Here is a 24,749-nt window from a genome sequence, read left to right as displayed (position 1 = left end):
ACCCAACCCAATCCATTTACCCGACCAACCAGACATGATCAAACAATAAAGCAGTCTCTAAACCACGGAATTATGGCTGAAGCCATGAATCAACCAACCAACCAACCAGTCAGTCAATGAAAACATCAGCCAAATCAATCAGTCCCCCCCAACTGTCACTCAAATCCATGGATGAATTCATGGGTAGGGTAGAAAAGTATATAAAAGCAATGACAAGCCTTTGTTGCCCTGAAGCTCCTTTTAGTTTCCTCCTGATTTGAATCCTAGTACATTTAATAGCTAGCAAGACCAGAGCAGCGCCACTACCTTGTTGTTGTGCACAACACAAAGTGTTTGTTTTTTTTTCCGGAGGATGAATCAGCAAGCACATCGATGTAATTAGTCGCCACAGTGCTGCATTCATTAATCGGCTTGATCTAATTAGCTCCCAAACATAATCAGGACCTTATTCAGTCAAACACAGCAGTCAATCCACATAAACAAACGTTTTTGATGGGCTCTGAATTGTCCCAGGTTAACACGCTTTGATTGCCTGCAACTCCCCAGGCTACGGTATATCTTTTACGACTGAACTCACTTTTATCACATAATCTGACTGAAGTTGTCATTTCATATTAATAGTCCTTTCAAAAGTCCTTTTTTAATGAATCAAACCGAATGACTTAAGTGTTGTGTACAATATACTGGGGACACATAAATATTCTAAAACTAAAAAACTAAACTTAAATAGCAATACTTGTATTGCAATACTTAAAATATTGTTAAAAACTAGTTAGTATGATGTGAGTAGTAAGAAAATTACAGCAAAGACTTAGTGTATTTCCAATTAAATAGCAATATATCTTTAAAACAATATTTTTGTTCCGAATTTTTTAACAATATACAGTTGAATAATACAATTGGTTCACTCACTTAACCAAAATCAACCAACTGTGACTGATCAATCAATCGACCAATTAGTCTGCCTACCAACTAATTGATCGATCCGTCAACAAATCAGTCATATAACTGAGATTGATGGAACAGTCCATCAATCAGTCAGTCAACCAAACAGATCAATTACACAGTCAACTGATCGGCTCACCAACTATGTGTGATTGATCAGTCAACCAATCCAACCATTCATTCATTCATCCCAGCTGTCTTTGGGCGAGAGGCGGGATACACCCTGGACTGGTCGCCAGCCAATCACAGGGCACATATAGACAAACAACCATTCACACTCACATTCATACCTATGGACAATTTGGAGTCGCCAATTAACCTAGCATGTTTTTGGAATGTGGGAGGAAACCGGAGTACCCGGAAAAAACCCACGAGAACATGCAAACTCCACACAGAGATGGCCGAGGGTGGAATTGAACCCTGGTCTCCTAGCTGTGAGGTCTGCGTGCTAACCACTCGACCGCCGTGCCGCCCCCAATCCAACCAATAACCAGTCAATCGGGATTGGTTGATCAGTCAGAGAAACAGTCACCAACCAACCCACCAACCAAACAAATGGAACTGATCGATCAATAAACCGATCAGTCAGTCAACGAGCCACCTAATCAACTCACTGGGACTGATTGAATAATCCGCCAATAAATCAGTCAAGCAGTCAGCAAACCAACCAATCAGTTAATGAACAAATCTAATGGGATGACAATTGTTGACCATTGTTCCGTGAGGTCGAAGAACCTGAAGGACTACAGAGACGCTGCGCGAATCCCAAGCTTATCTGTGATAAATACCCAGCTCTGAAAGGCGCGGAGTGGATTTCAGTTATTCCGGCTGTTCTGTTTCAAGAGGAACATGATTAGAGTTCAGAGTGGAACCATGACCGGAGCACAAATCATACAAATTCACTCTGTGCTGCTTGAAGGTCCAGGAAGGCAAAAGCTGTTTGTCTGCTTCCTCATGAGGCTGTGGACTACAAAATAATCACGGGAGTGTTTGCTCCCGCATCACAGACTTGAACTTCATATTTCTTCAGAGTACATAGTGCTCTTCAAGCAGAAACCCGAGGGACGAATGTGGCCAATGACATCAGAGAGTGTTTCAGTAAGTCCCTAAAAACAGCATACCGTTCCTGTCATATAGAAGACCAATATTTATGAGTTAGGTCCTTTACCTTAAAAACACCGTAGCTGTCCTGTCATATAGAGGATCTTTGAGCAGTGTTTTTGCAGTAGAACCTTAAAAACGTCAGAGTGTGTTTTCTTAGACTTGCTTTTTTTTGTCACTTAGGGGATCTTGGACGAACGATTGGTTCAAACAGAGGTTTTGACTGCATTCACGCAATCATAGAAAAACAGCAGTCCTCTTGTTTTATAGAAAATCTTTGACTGGCATGTTTTTTCCACAATAGATCCTTAAAATATTTTTGCAGTGGGTCCTTAAAAACAGGGGAACTCTCTTGTTAAATAGAAGATCTTTGACTAGTATTTGTGCAATAGGTCCTTAAAACAGCAGAGTGCTCTTGTCACATACATGGCCTTTGGCCAAAAGGAGATCCTTAATAACAGTGGAGTGCTCCTGGCATATAGAAGATCTTTGATTAGTATTTTTGCAGTAAATCCATAAAACAGAAGAGCACTCCAGTCATATAGATGATCTTTGACAGCAAAAAACAATGTGTGACTGTATGTAGTATGAATATATCAGTAATTATTTGAGGTACAAGACACTAAAGAATGAAAATCAACATATATGAGACACTGAAGACACTAGGGATGCTTGTTCTTCATCACTTCCACTGTCAGGGCCTCTTAATTAGCCATGCAAAGAAAGCACTGAAGGCTAAATTACACAAGATAATGTGATTTGTAGTGTCTGATAATGTGCTTGATCACGTTGAGGAGTGAAGCCTGTTTGAACCTGACGTTCACCGTGAAGAACACTTTTTTTTTTCTCTCTCTGCGTGATCAATCACAGAGAGACTACTGGATGTGGAATCGATCTCATCCACTTTGGAACAGCCTTCCTTTTTATCATTAAAGCCAGATAACATACGGAAAGTATACGCTTGTATTAGATATAGCCGTCAGTATGATACAGCGCAGCAGACTGCAACATGTACTATACTGTACATGCACTTCAACGATATGCGCACAATTAATCGTAAATGTACGGATACACTACTACCATCTAGGCCTGACGAATTCTTCCAATTGCAAAGCCTGAAATTGGCCTGTGCAACACCCTAATGCGAGAGCCGCCCTGGAATTATCGGGGATAGTGGTTACCTTAGCAACCTAGTACCTTCCCTTTACGTGCTGCTGCTGCTGCTGCTGCCGTGGGAAAAGCAAGACCAGCAGACGAGTGAGCCGTTTCTGGCTGACGGCGAAGACAATCAGCCTGTTAGAGAGGACCGGTTGTGACTCCTGCATTTGTCTTCCAGTTAATTTACACGGGAGATGCTCCTGTGTGCAAGCCAAGCCCAGCCAGAAGAACATTGTTTGGAAATGCTAACTGTAACCTAAGTGTGAAAGGAAAGTTAACCACAGTTGATAGGAAATGCTGCTGCTGCTGCTGTTTTACCGTATCTTTCTCTCAGATTTAGGTCACGTTCTGAATCTCACCACCTGACCCAGGAATCTTGTCACGTTCTTGTGCCGTGAGATCTTGCGCCACCCCTGCTACTCACGCAGTAAATGAAAATGGCCTCCATATATTGCCATGTGCATCCATTTCTTCATCTATCGCCTCCAAACAGGCAGGAAGAGGGTTTTTGCCGCCTTTGCGCATTTGTCCCATAGAACGACAACTTGAACGCATATACCGATTACCGATATGACTGATTAACAGCAGTAAAACTCCCGACAATTAGTATTACTGTTTAAAATTCCAATTATCCCAAAACCGTGATTGAGACCTGTATTCCAATGAACTCACGGACAAGTGGCCCTGCCCTTTTCCATTAGTTACTGTGTCTATCTCTCTTTCAAAACACCAACTCTGATGCAAACAAAAGCTCTTGCTCTAAAAAAAAAAATGCCTACCGCGATCATGTGACCTTTCAAGCCCAAGAAGCTGCAAGCACTCGAGGGAAGGCATGCACAGTTTACAATGTTGTGCTTGGCCAAGGAAAGTATATTGTGTGTATTGTTTATGTTGTTGCTTTGTTTAAATAAAACCTTGATAGACTTCAGTGTGTGTATCAGTACAAATAATAATTATTCGGCACAATAATGTTCCTATAGTTACATCCCCACTTTTGTGGCATATATTTCCTGTGAATTTTTGTGTAACTCCAAATTGTACAACTTTTGTTAGGAGTAACTTTCCACCCTGCCTACAGTTACTGCATTTAATTGCCTTTTTTTTGAGTGGGAATGGAAATATCCATAAGCTTTCACAGTGGTTAAGATACCCTGAACTCTGCCTGCAAGGTGCTTCATTCTACCCCGTCTAAGCACTTTTTTCCAGCTCTAAATATTTCCCACAGCTGTATACGAGTGTGTGTTATTAAATCGTATACACTGCACTCACTCACACACACACTCCCGAGGCCCGCCAGCCATGAGACCTTGGTTAATCATCCTTGCTGGCCGAAAGTCACAGAAGCCACAAATCAATTTTTAAATGTGTGTGTCTGCTGTATTAAGCAGTGCCGATCGATGCCTGCACGAGCACATCAGCGAGCTAAAAGGCTCGTCTTCATGACGGGCAAACGGGAAAGATGGAGAGGACGGCGCACATGCGGCTGCATGCAAACACTATTGACCTGACCTACTTCATTTAGTCTACAATGAACAAGCGTTGACCTTTTTCCACTGTCTTATATCCACTTCTTCTCCCAGCACATCACACATCAGCAGCCACTGATTGTAGATAACGGACCTTTGAAGGGCCTTCTTCCACACCAAACTCACCCGAGCATATTTCATACTGCTGACTGCACCGCCCCGGGGATCCTGATGAGAAAATGTCAAGCGGATTTTAAAAGCATACAAAGAGAAAGCCATTAAAAAGAGTTGGCGTGACACCGTGGCGTTCCCACCAGCCACAGACCTCAGCAAATGTCATCACTTTGACTTGGCGTGGTGGCGGCAGGGGACGATTACAGCCAAATTGGACTCTCAGCACTGGACAAAAAGGACACACAGAGGGACTCGCATACAATTCACAAAAGTAGTGGTGCAGTAGGTGTCTTATTGTGTTTAATGTAATCTCACTCTGTGTTTTATTTTGAAATATACCCTCCCATTCGGGCGGAACATCCGCTTTACTTCCTGTTTGTTTACGTGGCCACTCCTCATCTACCTTGCTAGCAAAGCAGTTAGCTTTCCCATTAACGTGATATTTCATAGTTTTTATGCACTTATAAAGCTCCAAACAGTCAAGATGGGCTACTATGGTGTTAAAAGACGGACAGCCTTCCTGTTCGGTTAACTGAAAGGTAAGTTAATCCTTTTCTTGTCTTCTTGTTTGCTGGAAAGTCACACCAATTACACTCGAATTTGGATTTAAGTTAAATAAAAACCGTCTTTAAGTGCTCATGAGACCAAAAAAGAAAGTTTGAAATAACAAGTAAAAGTTTTTGTTACACCCGTCATAGATAATAAGGTATGATATAGGAGTGAAACCTCCTCAGTGAGTTTTTTGTACAGACGCCATCATGGTTGGGACGTCATGGGCAGACTACGTTCCAGGAACCAGATTTAAACACCAGCAATAATGCAATATGATACACAAACAGACACTGTGAAGTGAATATGAATTAGCTTTGGAATGAAACCCCATAGTATTTTGTATGATTTGTAGAATAGATTTAATAAAAATATGTATGTGCCAACTGAAAGTGACAAATGGACTCCAAGATATGCTAGAAAGAAAATTCAAGACTACAACATGTACATGTGTACATCCATGAATGCATGCAACTAAAGTTACGATCAACAATAATTACATGTATCAATATGTTGTGAGGCGTATGATATGTTTATCACTGGCAGTAATATCTACAGCAGTTTAGCCGCCTAGCTTGCGTGTCAGAAAGGAATTATCACTGTATTAGCTGCAGCGGTATGCTACGTACTATGGAGCATATTAGCAGGAGAAATGTGATTTGACCTACTCCCGCCTTGGCACGCTTTTACACGGTCCCATGTCTTATGGGTTTTTGACATTTGATCTACAAAGTTTAGCGTGGCGAATGGTGTCTTCAGGAAACTTGAACAAGCTTACTCCGTCTCATCGGTTCCTCCAGCAAAAGCCTTCAAAACAACGGCATAATATCAATAAACATATAACAAAGAACAGAAATTCATCCAGAACTGGACCACGACAGTGGAGACAGACGGTGTGGACAAAGACGTTGTCCTAACAATGCTTACAAGCTAATCAGCCTGTTAATTGCACCTATGTGACATGTCGTTTGTGTTTCAGTCCTCCCTTAAGATCCCGCCCGGGTGAAAAGCGAACCCAATTGCTCCTTCGCAGAAGCAATTAACTGCAGCTGGCTGGGAATTGTGCTCCAACACGGCACACGAGTGCTTACAATGACTCTGTGACCTACGCTTAGCCAACGTTCATTCACTCATTAAGGATGAACAATGCTTGGCCAAATGAACTGGCTGCCTCTCTGGGTGTCACCCGTGTGAGATTTGTTATGTCTGTGCCCTCTAACAGCCCAAGTACACAACATGATCCTTCATTAATCCAGCGGCGAGAAACCCTGCAGCGTTTGCGGCAGCGCCGACAGCTCGGAGCGTCAACAAAAAAAAAAAAGGTATGATAAATAAATAAGTTTAGCTTCAGCCGGTTTGAGACGCACAGTCTTGCTCTCCGATAACATGTTGTCCCTGAATGTTCCTTATTACCATTTAATAATTGGTTCTAGGCTTTCCATTTTCAAGTCAAATCCAGTTTGATACTGTGTCTCTGAAGGTTTGCATGCTTATTGCATGATCCTTGAACCACTTCAGGCCAAAACCTTTATCAGCATTGCAGCAGCGTTGGTTTCATTCATTTGCAGATTCATTAATTACAAAAAAAACAAAAAAAAACACTTGACATGTCATCTATTTGAAATGCAAAGCAAAGCCCATTTGGGTGTTGGTAATGAACAATAAATAAATAAATCAATAAATACCTTGGGTTTACATGAGGTGAGTGGGAGCGTTGCAACTTGTTGTCGCCAAGCCTCTTTAGAGACTCTCAAGGTGTCGGAGGACTCTGGAAGCAAATGTCAAAAGCATTTTCAGCCTTTTTTTTTTCCTCCCCCGACGGAGACCGCTGCCCCCACGACCTGGACCCGGATAAGCGGAAGAAAATGGATAGACGGTTGGATTTGAAGCACTTTTGTCATGTGCCTTTTGTTCCTTCGAGAAATTTGGCATGAATTTCTTTCAAAAGCACCGTGTTGGATTTATTGGGCTGTTAGAAAGCACTCTGCTAAAGTAGGTGGGATTCTTCCCTTCTATTGTCGTGTCATTGTGTGGATGCATGTATACACTAGAAATCTTACTCCAAATACTTGGAAAAGAAACCGAATACATAGTGTGGATTGCAAATTAACATATTCATTCATTCATTTTCTACCGCTTTTTCCTCACGAGGGTCGCGGGGCATGCTGGAGCCTATCCCAGCTGTCTTTGGGCGAGAGGCGGGGTACACCCTGGACTGGTCGCCAGCCAATCACAGGGCACATTTAGACAAACAACCATTCACACTCACATTCATACCTATGGACAATATGGAGTCGCCAATTAACCTAGCATGTTTTTGGAAAACTGAGCTCAGCTGTTGTGGAAACTGTTTTTATGTTGTTTAAAAATATCAACAACGCCATATATCACATTAAAGGATGGGGGCTGACGTCATTGGAGATTAACTTCCAGGATCTGGAAATGTCTTGTTGACTTGTTAGCATGTTAGCATGAGGCTTGTGAACGATGAACCGATTCACCAGGGTATGCGGTTGCATCAGTCGCTGTCTCCTGGATGGATAAGAATCAGCCATAAATCCTTATGTGAGTGGATTGTAGAGACATGCACCAGGTATCGCAAGACTAGCAACCGCTAGCCTGGGCTTCCGGCGAAAAGATTCTCCGTCGCTTAGCATTACTGAAGACAAGAATGATCCAGGGTTATTTTATTGCAGTAAGCAGTGTTAATGTGGTTGGAATTGTTCCACGTGGATCAAGCTAGCAACCAACTAGCTAACGTAGTCGCATCATCCTTCTGCTGGAGCTGCTGCTAGCGCATTAATTGCAGCAGCCAAGGTCTTGTTTACAACTAGTTGCATGTAACTCACACAGCTGCTTTGTGGGAATGTATGTGTTGGTTTTTTTGAGCCTCACATTCCTCATCAATATTTCACTACCTCTCCTCGCTGCCGGCGTCAGAAAGAGGTTTAGCTATGCTCCACCACACACGGCTGAAGGACGGGCTGGCAGGCTGCAATCCCTTCGGGAAAAGGCTACGACTTGTCTGGCGCTACCTGGGAGCTGCCACCGCCAGATGCTTGCAAACAATCCTTGCGCTATTTGTTTTCAGCTTTTATTTACACACACAAAGGCTGACAGGCCAACACGTGCTTGCACGCTAATCGAGTCGTCCGCCCGCAGAGGTGGGGTTAGGTTTCGCCGAATCGGTCCAGGTCAGCTCGGCGGCGGTTGATAGCTGTTGGATGTTATTGCGGTCAATCGTCCTGGATGGGAACGAGGAGTCATCTTTCTCCTGAGTCAATTCCGTTGGCTCCGTCTCCCCCAATGACACCAAGGGGAGACCGCATGCGGTGCACCAAAATAGACTGCGTAACCGACGCTTGCTAGAAGACTATGAGGATACATGTATTCATAATCGGATCAACCACATTGTGATTGCGGGGTACTGTTACGCCGTTATTCCGTGTGTGTGTTTATTATGCACATCAGAATAAAAGTGTGGTGATGAGGATGCAGGATATTAACCTCCTCTATAGTTGTCATTTCCTTTTTTGCAATTTTCTGCTCGGCTTCATGTCCCATTACTGCCAGATCAGGCTTTTTCTCCCTCCCTCTTTGGCAAAGCCGCGCTCGTTTTATGGTTGAGCTTGTTGCACTAACACATGGGCGGCAATGACACACAAGCGTATTGTGAGTACGCATCATCATCATGCAGTGTGCGGGCTGGAGAACGAAGTGTTGGTTAGACTTTTTGTATCATCAAAGTTGGGATGCAATGCAGAAATCATTGGAACTGTACGGCTGATTTAAGCCACACACAATGAAGAAGAGATTGATTTGGGTGCTTTCCATTCCAAGTTCTTTTTTTGGGGGGGGGATCATTTCACATCATTACAGCTGAACGACAAGAATTAGATCATGGTGTCCCAAACTTTTTCAAGTGAAAAATGAAAGAATGCAACTTTGCCACTTTGATGTTTTGTAAAGATGCTAAGAAGTTGTATTTATTGCAAGAAAAAATGCATTTCAGATTTGTGATGTAAGCCAAAAATCCCTTTTCCCCATCCGTCCATCCATCCATTTCTTCCGCTTATCCAGGTCACGGGGGCAGCAGTCTCAGTACAGAAGCCCAGACTTCTGAGTTCCTGGCCACAAGGCCTTCCCAGGCCAGCTATGAGACATAATTCCTCCAGCGTGGAGCGTGTCCTATACGTCTGCCCCGGGCCTTCTCCCGGCTGGGTATGCTTGGAACACCACACCTGGGGGCAAGCATAAGGGTTTGGTTATGTGTTTTGGGAGGCGGTGGCGAGAGGGCGCATGGGTGCCGTGGTCTTCCAAATCTGGTTTCAACCGTTTCAACTTTCTTTTCTTCTCTTAATTCGGATTATATGACAATAATATTTAGACCAGGGGTCTCAAACACGCGGCCCGTGGGCCAAATGTGGCCCGCAGGACACTAGTTTGAGGCCCCCGCCTTGATATGAAAGTTTAATGTTAGTGCGGCCCGCGCAAGTTTGATATGGATGCTGTATGGTATCATGTACCCAGAAAAAATTATTACATTTGATTAATGTTCATGTTAAAGGTTAAATAACTGTTAATAGTTATCCTCCCTATCCGTGTGGAAGTGGTAAGTTTTGGGCTTTTTAAGTTTAAAAGAAATAACTCTAGTTTGCGAGTTAGCATGTGTCTCAAGACCCTGCAGTTGCGCAATATGTTGTAAATAAAAAGAGTATAAATGTGACTATAGTCGTGTTTTGTCATGTCTGCAGGGCTCTAATAATGCTTTGTTCATTTTAATCTGAAAAAAATAATTTGTCACCCACCAACTATATGTGGTTTTTAAGTTTTCATTATTTGCCGTTTTATTATTATTATTATTATATTTATTTATTACTGATTGATTGATTTTCTTTATTCTTGATTTGTTTATTTATTTTTCATCTTATTTTGTTTAGTGAGGATAAGCGGCATGGAAGGATATTTTATCATTTTGATGCGTTTACCGATATAAGGAAACAGGATGCATGTCCTGTATGAGGAATCTTGCATGTCACAAAAAACTGCTAAAAAATAAAAGTATCTGAGAAGCACCGCATGACCAAAGAAGCACTCCACCCCTGAGTCAGTAACTCCTACTAATATACGCTACGTACCATGTGTGATGGAGAATTCATTACCAAAGAAAAGTGCTTTAAGTCAGGTACAAGAGAGTGTGATGCCGTAGCAGATGTTTGTACCATCATTGATCTTCTGCTCACTCATTAACTCTGCGGGATGTGTGCCTTTTAAAATCCATAACGACATGAAAAGACAGCTGTTAACACTAATTGACAAGCAATGCTCCGGTTCATTTTCCACCTGCTTGCTACAGCCTCTTACTATGTTTTTTTTTTCCTGCTCCCCGAGGGTCGAAATATAAAAAACAACAAGCAAAAATAGCCCATGACTGAAGGGTTTAATGTCTAGGGTTATTTTTTTTTGTAATTATCATTCATGTTCCTTATTGCATTTTTGCCATGAACAGGTTGTGTGTAAATTGCTTTGCACCTTTTGCAGCAAATTATTCTCCGTGGTGTTGTAGCCCTCAAGCACATCAATTCAGCCTGCAGGAGTGGTAAGACGCAAACATGCTTTATCGGCCCTTCCTCATGCATGCTATGTTCAGTGTTGAGCTGCATGGCAGCGCTTGTAAATATGCAAGCGCACGCTGCGGGGATGAGCTGCATGCTTATACTCTCAGCTAGCTCTGCCTGTCAAACACTATTTTTTTTTTTTTTTACTCCACTTCTACGCTGGGTTTTTATTCAGAGTGTGTGGCGTCCTTAAGAGAACTTCTGCAGTGAGAGGCAAGCATGAAGCATCACTCTTCTCTACCTGGAAGTGTATTCACGGAGGGGGCACTGTGCAACTTTTAAAAAGACCTAAAAGGCAATTTCAAGTGTAATGAGTAGCGTTAGCAAATGTAAAAAACCTTTTTTATGGACGGCTACGCAGGGGGCCCGCCGTGACATTTTGCAGGGGGGTTAGTCGGGAAGGGGCAGCTGGGAGCTGATGAAATGCTCACAACGACATTTGCCGTAACCTTTTCTGGTGACTTTTTAAAGAAGGGTTAAAGCCACAGAGGGGGAACGACGCGGCCATGCTGGATCCGTCCTATTAATCAAACTGTGATTGCACCCGGCCGCCTGAGGGCACTTTCTCTTTTTACTCGTTAAGAAGTGTGGCTGACGATTGGGGAGGGGGGTGAGGTTCTGGCCACATACCTTAAACTGTCGGGCCAGTGGATGGGGACCAGGTATAAGATGCACCACCTCTTTGGCCTGGTCACCATCAACAAAGGCCTTCTAGTCCTAATTCCATGCCAAATAACTTTTAGTTGACTTTTAAACGCAAAGTGTGTGAATAGCATGTTGTTGCCCCCCCCCCCCTCGGCAACTACAGTACGTAAATGCATACACAGTGGAAGCACTTCTAGTGGTAGCTTTGACTTTTTGTCGCAGCTGACATACTCTTACAGGAATGTCAAAACAGCAAAATGACATCCTTTTGGGCTATTTCACCTTAGAACACACACACACATGCACTTTATCATCATACACACACAGACACACACACATCTACATGATGGACAAGTGTGCACTTCACTTCACTTGTGTACTTCTAACTGCCACTGCACTAAATCAATATTTTTGCATTGTATTTTACTTGCTTTGCTGTTATATTTTTGATATTTTTGCTCTACTGTACTTGCTATTTTACCTTATTTAATTTTATTTTACTATACTAGTACTACTAGTATACTACGTTCCATGCCCTTATTTTCTTGAACCCTGCATGCCCCTGTGTTTTCCAAATCTGTGAGCTGCTGGATCTGTGAATTTCTCTTGCAGATGAATAATCTATCTATCTATCTATCTATCTATCTATCAGCCTTTATTGTGCCAATTAAGCCTCACTCTGTGCCGATGGAACTCTATTGCAGCAGCACCAGTGCCGATGCAAATAGTAATACAGTAATCCGTCATTAATCACAGGTAATTGGTTCCAGACCCACACGAGATTGACAGGCCAATTGGTGGGGCGTCTGCAGTGGTGCGGACCAAAGACAAACCTCTTAATCTACCGCTGGATCTACGGTGGATCCCCCACGAGCTTTGGGTAGTGACTGAAAGGACACGATCGCGGGTACACACGGCTGGTAGGGTGACTGGACTCTCCCTTATGGATAAGGTGAGAAGCGCCTTCATCATCCGGGAGAAACTTGGGGGGTGCTCCGGGAGTGCCAGATTGGTTCAAAAGATTAGCGAATGCCTGATTGCCAAGTTCTCCTCAGCCTTTTGAGTGTTTGTTGACGATGTACCGCTCACAGTGAAATGACATTGGACTGGAGCAAAACACAAGTCTGTTTCTCCACTGCTGGGATTTTGAAGTGTACGCAAACACATGGGCACAAAAGGCAGAGTAATAAACATAATGTACATTCATTGGCTTGACTTCTTTAAAAAAGTAGGGACAAGATGACATCGCAAAACAATGCATTTCCAAACAACAACAAACACCCGCAGCTAATCAAAACGGCGTAGACCGGTCTCAGTCCAACTAGTGCAGGGGTCGGCAACATTTCCTCAAAAGCCCCTTCTTACACTCAAGAAAAATAGTTTGGAGCCACAAGCGCTAGAGGAGTTTTAGTCATGTTGCATTTTACAGCAACAGAACACAACAAGCTGAAGTGTAGTTTGCATTTGGTGTTTTTTGTGCAGACGCCATGAAGAAGAGAGCCAAAACAAGTGCAGCAAAAAAGACACACATACGCAACCACGCCACACACCAAATGATACCATGTCATGTTGGAGTATAAGACAAGGAAATATTAGGAAAATGTTGACGAAATATTCAGATATTATGTTGGCTCGTCATCAAAGCTCACATGATGTCATCATTTTCATAAGGTGCAGCTTATGCTTGTTAAATGACATGCCAGCATCTTCAGATGTTCCCACTCTGAAAACACTTTTATGGCAGCCAGAATGTGGTTTCCATGTGTATAACCGAAACAGTAAAATACTTTGCCTCATGGACAGCCCGGGCCACGGCCATACTTGTTGGTGTAAGGTTGTTGTCAGTGGAGTACTCTCTGCAGACCACCAGGCCCATCCTTTATGGCTGAAAGGAATCACTGTCCACTCACTGACAGCAGTCTGTCACTGCTTTAAACGCCGCTCTGAGGCCTGTCTCACGCGCAGATGCTCACATGAAAAACCTGCATTTAAACGGCATCTATAACCCGGTTATCACCGCCTCATTTACACCAGACGCTTTTTGTCGTCATTGTGGTTGCAGGAGAATAGAAGGAGAGAGAGAGAGGAAAGGAGAGTCTACTGGGAGGCCAGCACGGTGTCGAGATTAGAGGCAGATCCTCTTAAAGGCACGGTGCAGACAGGATACTCTGTCTTGTTCTCTCCTCCTGAGAACATCCCCTCCGAGACCGCCGATTGAGCCGTCTTGCCAGCGAGCTAACGGGCATCCGCTTTGTCCAGATGCGCACCAGTGCAGCAGGGACACACAAACACCAGCGCCTCGTCCCTCGTGAGCTCGTTGAGGGGGGAGGATGATAGCGTTGGGTTGGGTTGTCATGTTTGTCTTACATGAGTAGCCGTTAAGCATAACAACTGTGGAGGCTTTGCACAAAAAACGCCCTCGGTGGATGCACGGCCTAACGACAGCGGCTGCCGTTTCCATAGTAACGGTGTTTACCCGCACACTTCTGCCAGTATTTTATTATTTTTTTTAAATGATGAAACTCATGAATAAAGATGCAGGGCGACATATGGCCGAGGCGCAGCGACACACTCAATCTTCAAGCTTGTTGTTTTGTTGTCTTCTCCGGGAGCCCACTCGCACATATGGTCACTCGCACAAACACAAACACACTAGTAAATCAAACCACAAACTCCAGCTCTGACTGCCCCACTAGCCTCCTTTCGCTAACTCTCCAGAGGCCGCCGTGCACACCCACCTGAGGCGGCCAGGATTTCAACACAAAGCCTGATTTAAGAGATGAAATACATAAATAGCCGAGACGACCACAAGATAGACAAAACAGGATTCCATCATAATACGAACCACTTCAAAATAGCAGCACATTTAAGAGGAGACGGGCACCGCAATATGCACTCCAGACCAGTAGTTGGCAATGGCACATACCCAACTGGGAATGTTGTGAATCGTAACTTTGGTCTTTGTTCTTCCCATTTTTGCTGTAGTTTTTTTTTTTTTTATTTTGCATTTGCCAACATTTTTTGTTTAATATTTCAACTCTATTGTAATTACATGCCATTATTTTTCTCCATAATATTACCACTCTATACACTTCTTAATACAACTCTTTTTCTCTTAATATGTTCACCTATGGGCGGCACGGCGGACGAGTGGTTAGCGTGCAGACCTCACAGCTAGGAGACCAGGGTTCAATTCCACCCTCGGCCATCTCTGCGTGGCGTTTGCATGTTCTTCCCGTGCATGCGTGGGTTTTCTCCGGGTACTCCGGTTTCCTCCCACATTCCAAAAACATGCTAGGTTAATTGGCGACTCCAAATTGTCCATAGGTATGAATGTGAGTGTGAATGGTTGTTTGTCTATATGTGCCCTGTGATTGGCTGGCGACCAGTCCAGGGTGTACTCCGCCTCTCGCCCGAAGACAGCTGGGATAGGCTCCAGCACCCCCGCGACCCTCGTGAGGAAAAAGCGGTAGAAAATGAATGAATAAATGTTGACCTATATGTAAGTATTTCAACTGTTTTCTTGTACATTGTCTTCCTGTAATATGTCGACTTTATTCCGCCAGTATTTGTACTTCATTGTAGTAACGCTACAGCTTAACTTGGAAAATCGCTACTACTGAAAATCAAGATCAGGCCAGCCTTTGCCCTTCAATTTAACAAATTCCCTTAAAATCACAACTTTTTCTTGTTAAATTACAACTTTTTTCTCGTCATACTTTGCTTTTGTAAAATTACTGCTGATTTTTCCATTTTTGCTGTTGACTTTGTTCCTTGTTAAATTGTACTTTTAGGTCACCCCTGGCTTAAAGTTTTTGGACCCCACACTAATTAGAGACCCCCGGCATTCAGCATCTACGAGGCTGTGTGGTTTAATTGGAGCATTGACTGTATGTCATGTAAGTATTCCAAATGTATGTTTTACAAGTCAAGCATTATGAGAGACGTATTGTTGACCGATCATTTCATACTGTCCTTTTAACAATGCTTCAACTTTGAGACCCGTTTCTGCACCCTTGCTTTTTCAGCCTCTGGAATCATGTAACCAAGCGTCCAACTGTGTTTTCATGCAGACGCTATGAAGAAAACAGAGCCCAAACAAGCACACGTGGAAGCAAGAGTCTTCAGTGCAAGTTTGACAGCAAAAGACTTACAGTACAAAATTCAAAAGTAGACATGTAAATAGCAAAAGACGAGCGCGATCATCAGAGAGACCTTGTGATCGACTCACCTACACATTCCTGTGCACCACAACAGCAGACGCAACAACGCAGCCAAACGCTCTCCCACACTGAGAGCTCTTTGTCTGCCAGTTGGCTGCAGCCAAACCACCGGAGGCTCCAGCCGCCCGCGTATGTAAACAGCGGAACAAACGAGGCTTTCCATCGCCGCTACCTTGAGCTTTATCTGCTGCTAAATCAGATTTTCAAAAACAAGACCGACTGTAGCACATTTAGGACCAGGGCCTCCTCAATTAAGCTGACGTGATTACCTTGAGCAAAGCACACTGGAATAACCTCACATTATGGCCTCAAAGCAGAGGATGCAAGTTGCACCATGGGGGAAACAAATACTGTATCACTCCCTGAATAACAAGCAAGCACGTGTCTTCATGTATGGCTGCTAAATTCCATATGGATTTTTCATAAAGCCTCTGTGGCTTTGATGCAGATGGCCATTTCCTGGCCTTTCAAATACGTGCAGATATATGAAGCCTACCGGGCCCCAGGCAGGTCAGGAGAGCATCAATAATTCATGTAGCCACTAAGAACCTATACAAACGGGGGAGGGGGGGGGGGGGGGGTAGAGCACAACCTAACCAGCCAAAGAACACCTGCTGAACCAAGCCGTTGCTTTTCATATTTCAACCTCCATTTATTTGAACCAAATCAAGGAAACAAGAGATCAGGGTAATAACCACTCAAACGTAAATACAAAAATAAAGGGACTCGATGTCGGAATACATTTTTTTTTTTTTTTTAAAACACATCCACTGCTGTGGAGCAGGATGGCTGTGAGATGACAATACTGTCGTTTTATATGGCGTTTAAAGTCGGCTAGCTTTCAACAAGCCAAATGCTTATCCTTTCTTCTTCTCGATCTGTTATTTAGGCAGCGATGGAACCATCAGTCAGTCAGAGCTCTATGCATGGGAACTCTTAAAGCTAACAGTAAAAAAATAGAACCTTCCAGTGAATCTCCCAAATTCCAGCAAGCAGAAATGAAGCCATGAGAGAGAGGAAGTGGGGGGGGGGGGTGTTGAAAAGGGGCGTTGTCTTGTTTACATGAATCCACCTTATCTGCTTGTAGGAGATTCCACAACAGCACAGCGTCAGCGGTCTTTGAACGCATCACAGGGTCCAAACAGTCCGGAACCAACAGGTCCTTGTGCTTGAGAGAAGAGATGGTGGGCGGTGGTGTTGTAGGAGGAAGAGGGGGTGATATCAAACGGAATCCCTGATCACTCCTTGCCCCCGTTAACCAGGGAGAGCTCTTTGAGGATTCCACTGGCGTCCACTCGTCGCCTCTCCCGGATCATGTCCTCCAGGCTGCGAAAGACCAGCGTGTGCACCCCGCTGCCGGACAGGTGCACCTTGAGGAAGTACTGCTGCTCGGCAGAGTGCGCCTCCCCCCCGGCCTTGAACTCCCTCTTGCCGAAGCGGCACCAGGCAGCGAAACTTTCCGAGTTGGTCCAGCATATCTCCTCGCTGCGCAGGCCGACGTGGCCCGCCGCGTTCTGCACCACCAGGTCGGCGGGGAGCGGCCGGTACCGGTAGCGGCTGTTGGCTATCCTGCCGTGGCGGCCGCTGCACACGTCAAGCAGGTCGTCCCTGCGGATCTCGCCCTTGTGCAGGTGGATGACCCGGCCGTCGTGCTCGCAGACGGCCCAATGCGGGGGTTGCGCGGCGGCCACCAGCTCCAGCACGTCGCCCGGCTTGCACATGGCCAGCAGAGTTGGCGCCGCGTACACGTCCAGGTCCTCGTTCTCCCGGAGTTTGGAGAAGATGCATTCCTGCGCGCAGAACGCCGAGTACTCCACCTCGCTCACCGTGAACGGTCCCCCGCCTTCCGCCTCCACCTCCTCCTCGTCCGCCGGGCTGTGGTCCTTGCTGAAGCCGCAGTCGGACGGCGTGCGGTCGTCCACCACTTCCTCCTCCTCGTCGGAGAAGAAGTAGGCGACGCCGACGCGAAGCTCGTCCTTCTCCAGCCCGGACGGATCCCCCGTGGGCAGCTCGCTGTAGTTGAGGTGGGTGATCCGGTCCAGTTGGTTTCCCATCAAGGACCCGGCAAGGCACAGGCATGGACTGCGGTGTCTGGAAGCAAGAGAGAGACGCGTCATTAAAGGCACCATTTTTACGCACGACAGCTGCGTAACCTTTATGGTCCAAAAATACTCCACTACAGGCGGCAAACACTCACGAGTAAACAAAGAGTGCAAAGTGAGCACAAACACGCGTGCTTTGCGCAGAAAGCACCAGGAAGTGCCCAAAAAAAGAGAATACCTGTGCGCTCCCAGGGCAGATGGTTAAATATCCTTCTTGTCCATGGGGGCGTCCGGTGGCGCGCTGGCTCCCCCCTTGTTTCTCAGCCACTTGTCTCTCCCCTCACACGGTGCTCACCGCACAAGTACTGCGGCTGTAGTGCGAGCCAACACTCCTTCTCCCACTCCGTCTGGACCATTTAAGGAGCCGACAACAGCCACGCCCACTCTCGTCTTTTCCCCGCCTCCTCCTCTTGGCTCTAGTGGACCGGGGCTTTGCCGGCCCAGCCAATGAGCGACCCCGTTGAAAACGCCATTCAAGGAGAGTAGCCAATGAGCAGCGTGGATTGTCCCTCCTGTAGCAATAGACGGCTGTTACCGTGGCGTGGCTTTTGTTGTCACATTGCTATGGAATGCTTGGATTAGAATATGAGAGGTCCATACAGGCCATGGCATAGGGATGTACAACATACTATCGAGAAAATAACACCCGTTGCAAGCTACAAGTGGGAGCACATCAGTGGTGTCCAACATGTGACCCTGGGGCCTTTTTGTTGGCTCTTGGCCTATTGTAAAACTAAATGAATTATGTATCTTGTGTCCACCTTTACACATGCACCTTTTATTGTATCATATTGGTCAATGGTGTTGTTTATCACAGGTACCAAGGATACTTCCTTGGACGGCACATCAAAAAATAACAAAACAATGATCCCTATAGTTCCAATATAACGTGATAAAAAGTATACCTTTGTCACATTTTAGTGTGTTATTAAAGTAATGGTGTGTGCATATAGAGTTGGCCCATCCACACTAACATCTGAAACTGTAACCTCCCCTTCCCTTTTGTGGCACCCCCTATGGGTTGGAGTCCAAATGCAATGGAAGACATGCTAGCATACATGTAATAATAATCCAAATAACACGTTAGACTTATGGCTTTTGTTTTCTTTTTTTGGCTGATACTTCCTTTTTATTATGCTTTTACTTTGGTATATCCATTTCCTGTTTTGCCCAATTTTGACTTCTCCTGACAGTGTTCTGAGGCAGCTCCTGGTCTCAGCTGTTCCTGATTAGTAATCAGCAGGCTTCTTAAGCATTGTCACTGGGACAATGCTGGACCACTACATCTGTGTGGGATTCTTGGAAGTCATGTCAATGGTGAGTTTATACCATTGTGTACTTTTACTTGGCTCTTGTATTTTTACCTTTTGTTGCGTCAGCCTATAAGTGAGCTCAGGTAAAGACCTTTGTTGACTACATCAGCTGATGTGACTTTGAATTCTGGTGTTGCGCTACAACAGATAGTAGCAAAACATAACACACACAATTTCAAAAGTTTTCACACTGTTGAAAAAAAGAGTAATATATAGTAATGTACTATACAGTATCACCAATGAGAAAGATCGAATGAGAGTACAGTCAGCGGTTGTCGCACCCCTCGAGAGGGTGAAACGGTACGCTTGTCTGGCTGGAAAGTGAAAGCTAATCTTGTGTGAGTGAGAACAATGTATGGTGTGTCTTCCAGTATTTTTTTCCCCTCACTTGTATTTGAGTGTAGTGTAAGTTTTATTATGACAAGGAATGAATGGAAAGTGTAGCAATAAGACAGAATCGAACCATCCCGAAGTTAGTGGCTGTTTTAGTACAGATTTTTGTGAGAGTTCACGTTAGTCTTATGCGTGCTATTTAACGTGGGGACACCAAAGTTTAGACCCATTAAAATTCATACAGTCATGTAAGAAGGTATTGATTTTACAGCTGACAAATGTTCCAGCCTTGGGGGAGGTCTGTGTTTCCTCATGCCTGACCACATGACTATATGTGCACCTCTTGTTTTCACTCATCTGTCTGTGCTGGAGTGTAAAGGGGGGGCTGGAAGCAGGTGTGTGTGATGCCGGCAAAACAAAGGAGTCCAGGGGGAGATTATTACTTACTCCATAATACGTTAGCTAGAATTGATGTTGTGCCTTGCAACTAAGTCTTGACTAAAAATTGAAATGCATATGAAATTTCCGCCACATGCATAATGTATGGTACACTTTGGTGTTGTGCACGCCAAAGAAAAAGCGAGTGCACTTGTGTCATCCCCGAGACTGCATGCATTTCATCTGCAGCGCTCCAGAGCAGATGCCTATCTAGACCTCTTCTCTATGGAGGCATGTTTTCTCCCTTTACCTCCTCATCACAAATCTGTTCATTTCTCTCTCAGCATCCACAGAGATCCTGAGCATCTCTCCCACATGGTGGAAGATGGCCGCTCCCCACTTGCCGGCATGTAACAGTCCCAGGTCTTTGTTTCCAGCTGTGACAGGCAGAGAGGATGGAAGCTATTCGCTAGGTGAGATATTATTGTGCACACACACACACACACATGCGCATACAGTACAGCACAATAGCATCCACTCAGCTCGAGGCTTGTGTGTCCCTCCTGTATTTACACTTGCCACTGAGAGGGTGGAGGAGGCGGTGGCGGCGGCGGTGGCGTGCGCCCATCTGAGTGAATAGTTGTTCATTAATGTGCAGTAGAGCTGCAAGCAGAGTGTTTGTCCGCGTAGATGAAGCTGCACCCAATAGAGGAAAACGCAATGCACTCAGAGGCCGCACCTGCATAATGATTTGAGAACCAATACAAAAAAATCTCATGTCGCTAAACAAAATAATAGACAGCTCTCAGCGTGATGTAAAGCACTTCTACAGCACAATAATTAACACGGTAGCTGACCTCATCGTATAAATACAGCTGCTGCAATAACAAGGCCGGAGCCTGCGTGGTATCTCGACCCCCCTCCTGTAATTGGATGCATCAAGATTCCTTAATTACAGACTATATCATGTAGTGTCACACAGGTGAAACAAACACACTTTAGTGTGGTTAACACGCATGGGAAACATAAGCACGTGTTTGGTTTTGGATTTATCGAAGGCTGAAGGCAATACTGAATTCTTAAAGGAAGCAATGGCATTCATCAGTTACAGGGTCAAACAATCCCCATCAACAGATGTTGACTAGAATGTGCCTCATGATGCCTCAGGCCACTACCGATAACACAATTCTGTGTTGCCATGTGAAATAAATGCATTCTTAAAATCTCCAAAATACTGGAAGAATTACGCCAAATTCACATCAAGCGTGTATCGTGTATGTCACGTCAGCTCAATTTAGAGGCGTCAGTGGAATAAAATGTTTTAGTGATAAAACATGTTTAAAAATGTAACTGTCCCATATATGATTTTTAGGATCCATCCTGGTCAGTTCAGGACGATAAACATAGGTGTGTCAAATGGGATGGACGGGAAGTAAAAATCCCAGGCCATTTGAATGCATCAAGACGAGGGCCTCCTGAATGAGTCACAGTCTGAGCAGAGCTGATAAGAGCTGCTTTTCAATCAGAGACAGATGGAGCTGCAACCGCACAAAAACCCGTCCAAACCGAGAGGGGCTTCGGTGCGAGGGGATGTCACCCTTAGAACGTGCATCAACAGGTTAATGAAAGGTGGAGCGGGGTGGTCAGCCAGACGAGCCAAGTGCAGTCAGGCCCGGCTAAACTTTACAGTTCAGCTTCCAAAGACGCGGTGACAGCGTCATGACGACCAGACACATTTGTTCTGAATGACAAACGTGCCCCCCATTGGATCTGGAAACCTTAGCGGGTGGAGGAGGATGGCCATTTTGCCAAATCAATTACTCATGTTGGCAAAAAAAAAAGAAATGCTCCCATAACAAACTTTTCCAATTTCCTGCCCAGTTGAGCCTCAAGATGCCTCGGAACAGCTTGTTTCTGCAGACCCTGGGGTTCCATCCCTTACAACATGATGGGTCTGAAGACCTGTGACTATACATTACCCCAACTAAACCTAGGAAACGGTGCATTCATGTTGTTTGGTTTACTTTCCTGAACCGCAAAGAGGACCAAAATGTGAAAAGTCATTACTAGTACACATTACTTGTAGATACTGTATTTTCTGGACTATGTCACTCCGGAGTATAAGTCACACAAGGCCAAAAATGCATAATTAGGTAGAAAAAAAACCTACATAAGTCGCACTGGAGTACAAGTCGCATTTTTTGCGGGTAATTTATTTTACAAACTATGTGACTAAAACAGACATTACGTCATCTCGGAAGGCAGGTTCTAACATTAGTAAAAGAATAGAGAACAGGCTGAATAGGTGTAAGATATGCTAACACAATGGTTATTACCTACACAAAAAATAAACATGAACAGAAAAGGTGTCCAGTGTAACAAATAGTTTTTTCATTTATAAGTCGCTCCGGAGTATAAGTCGCAGTAACAGCCAACCTATGTAAAAAAAAGTGACTTATAGTCCGGAAAATACTGTATTTACAGTATACTGTAAATACAGTATTTATATGTGTATATGTATATGTATATGTATATGTATATGTATATATGTATATGTATATGTGTGTATATATATATATATATATGTATATGTGTATATATATATAGTGTGTATATATATATATATATATAGTGTATAGTATATATGTAATTATAACAAGTACTGAGTATGTGCTGTCCATAGTCCATTCTATTTTTAGACTTTGACAAGTTAAAAAGGTATCACCGTGGGTCGTAGTTTGGAGACCCCTGAGCTATACATTTAATACTAGCTAACATTAGTCCAATTGCTATCATTAGCTGACAACATAGTGTGTGTGTGTGTGTGTGTTACGTCCTCATAGCAGAAAGAGGGCGGTACAAAAGCAAGCACCCGCATAATCAAGGCTGACAGCATCTTTTAAATAGACAATCTGCGTTATTGGATGCGATGGAGACGTGAAGTCATTATTTTAGTCATCAACATGAGGTGATTTCATGTTTACTTTAAGCAGATAATTCATCAGAAAGGACAAGGGTACTGTGTGTGATGGCCTCCTTTGTAGTTTGGTAGCGTTTCTTTGAACTTGTACGGGTCCTCGTGGCCTGCTGGATGTGCTCGGCCGGCTCCATTGATATGCATGGCGTTGTTTGCAGAGGAAGGATAAAGTGCTAATCAGTGCCAGTGAAGCAGCTCCTGTCCCAGAGCGCAAATGTGCCGACATCAGCAGTGCCCGCCAGACCGTGTGTGTGTGTGTGTGTGTGTGTGTGTTATTGCAAAAAGCCAGAAGTTGGCAGTGTCAAGAGAGGTCGGACAGAGGTCACTGTCTGTGACTCCAAATGTTATGACAGCTTTGTTCTGCCCAATGCAAGCGGCTCGTGTCGTTGGGTGGGACAAATTGTCCTTAGCGGGGTCGTTGGACGTGCTCGCCAGAATGGAATTTAATATGACCTTGGGCACTCGGGCCATATGTGCTGGCCGGTCGCAGCAAGAGACAAATTGATGGTTGGATTATGGAAAATATGGCCTTTCATTGCCAAAGTTAACAGTGACATCAAATAGGCTGTATAAAATGGCAATCATGGACTCCATTGAATTGCATGCTGTTGAATCAGCACAGAGAGGAGTTAATATTCATGGATTCAAATGTGTCAAAAGGCCGGGGGCGGCGTGGCTCTGGAGGTAGAGCGGGGTCGTGCAATCCGGTTGGAATCCTGTTTTCCTCCATCCCAGTTGTTGCTGATGCGTCCTTGGGCAAGACACTTCCCCCCACGTTGCCCCCAGGGTCGCCCACGCTTGGATGCTTAACTGTTCATTGCTCATGTGACATAGTCATGAAAATAAAACATCTTTTATTATGGCACAAAGCTGTAATATCCTGTATGTATGCATGCATACACCTTGTACTGGGAGGTGTTCAGGGCACCACATACTGGTCTGGGAACGAGCTGGACAAAGTTACAGGGGAGAGGGAAGCCTGGACTTCCCTGCTTCCTCACTGTGGATAAGCGGAAGAAGGTGGATGGATGGATTATTATCACTATTATTATTCATTTAAATATGTTATTACATATTATCCATCCTATCCCTTATCCTCACTAGGGTTGCGAGTCTATGCTGGAGCCTATCCCAGCCGACTTTGAGGGAGAGGCGGGGGCACACCCTTGGCCATTCACACTCCTCTGGACATACATTTGGAGTCCAATTAACCTGTTGCATATTATAGAAAAATAAATGTATAATTTTAGACTTGAGTCAAATACGAGTCCATATTTTGTGACATTGGCCGTTAATTGTTTTGGATGCAACAGGTGATGATTTTAAATGTGATCATGGGGCGCAATTCACCATGAGCACAAGGACAGCACTTTGCCTGCACGCTCCCTTGAGCTTGAAACTACCAAAAAATGTTAAAAATAAAATTTTCCAGCAATTAATTGCAAGCCAGCATTAGTCGTAGATTGTTCCCTCCAGCAGCAGCTTTGAAGGCCAGATTTGGAAGATTTGTCCTTCTGGAGCATGTGACCGCCTTCCGTGTGGCCCCGTCCCCTGCATGACATGCCAGTCTAATCTGCCATCAGACATTCCTGCAGACCTTTGCCTCCTGCAATGGCTGCCCAGCCCTCATTAGTGTGTGTGTGTGTGTGTCAGAAGACAATGAGCTTGATGTAGAGGCTTGAAATCCGAGGCGAGGCAGAGCATTCTTGTTGTGGATTGTAGCACCAGGGAGTTCATACAGGGTGTGTTTATCACGCAGACAAAGCA

At 44.5% G+C, this 24,749-nt stretch overlaps 1 protein-coding gene and 2 long non-coding RNA genes across 6 annotated transcripts in view; 2 read left to right on the top strand and 1 right to left on the bottom strand.

The window, feature by feature from the left end:
* Positions 1-6,980: 6,980 nt before the first annotated feature.
* LOC144902079 (uncharacterized) lies at positions 6,981-16,437 on the top strand. Of its 2 annotated transcripts, XR_013630331.1 has the most exons (4): positions 6,981-7,385; positions 12,413-12,563; positions 15,451-15,555; positions 15,730-16,437. It is a non-coding gene; the product is annotated as an uncharacterized LOC144902079 (long non-coding RNA). The 2 variants fall into 2 exon arrangements; XR_013630332.1 differs by lacking the exon at positions 12,413-12,563.
* lratd1 (LRAT domain containing 1) lies at positions 8,011-18,354 on the bottom strand. The gene is made up of 2 exons (XM_058056749.2): positions 18,160-18,354; positions 8,011-17,970 (listed from the first exon to the last, which is right to left on the bottom strand). Exon 2 carries the CDS (start codon positions 17,931-17,933, stop codon positions 17,118-17,120), a length of 816 nt encoding a protein of 271 aa, XP_057912732.1. The 5' UTR covers positions 17,934-17,970; positions 18,160-18,354; the 3' UTR covers positions 8,011-17,117.
* LOC131107084 (uncharacterized) overlaps positions 16,471-24,749 on the top strand; it is a 44,003-nt gene continuing 35,724 nt past the window's right edge. For 2 of the 3 annotated variants that reach the window (XR_013630330.1, XR_009120199.2), the window contains exons 1-2: positions 16,471-19,298; positions 20,350-20,478. This is a non-coding gene — a long non-coding RNA (uncharacterized LOC131107084). Of the gene's footprint in view, positions 19,299-20,349; positions 20,479-21,886; positions 22,009-24,749 lie in introns of those variants that run through there. The other variant, XR_009120200.2, reaches the window with a different exon arrangement.

Source organism: Doryrhamphus excisus, linkage group LG19 (genome assembly GCF_037039965.1).
Source record: "Doryrhamphus excisus strain RoL-2023G ecotype Guam linkage group LG19, RoL_Dexc_Guam_v1.1, whole genome shotgun sequence".
Classification (NCBI taxonomy): Eukaryota; Metazoa; Chordata; class Actinopteri; order Syngnathiformes; family Syngnathidae; genus Doryrhamphus; species Doryrhamphus excisus.
The sequence above is the reverse complement of the archived record's forward strand: the minus strand, read 5'-3'. Positions and strand labels throughout refer to the sequence as shown.

Bases quoted from the DNA above. Each gene is read 5' to 3' on its own strand.
- lratd1 (XM_058056749.2), bottom strand. From the start codon at position 17,933: ATGGGAAACCAACTGGACCGGATCACCCACCTCAACTACAGCGAGCTG.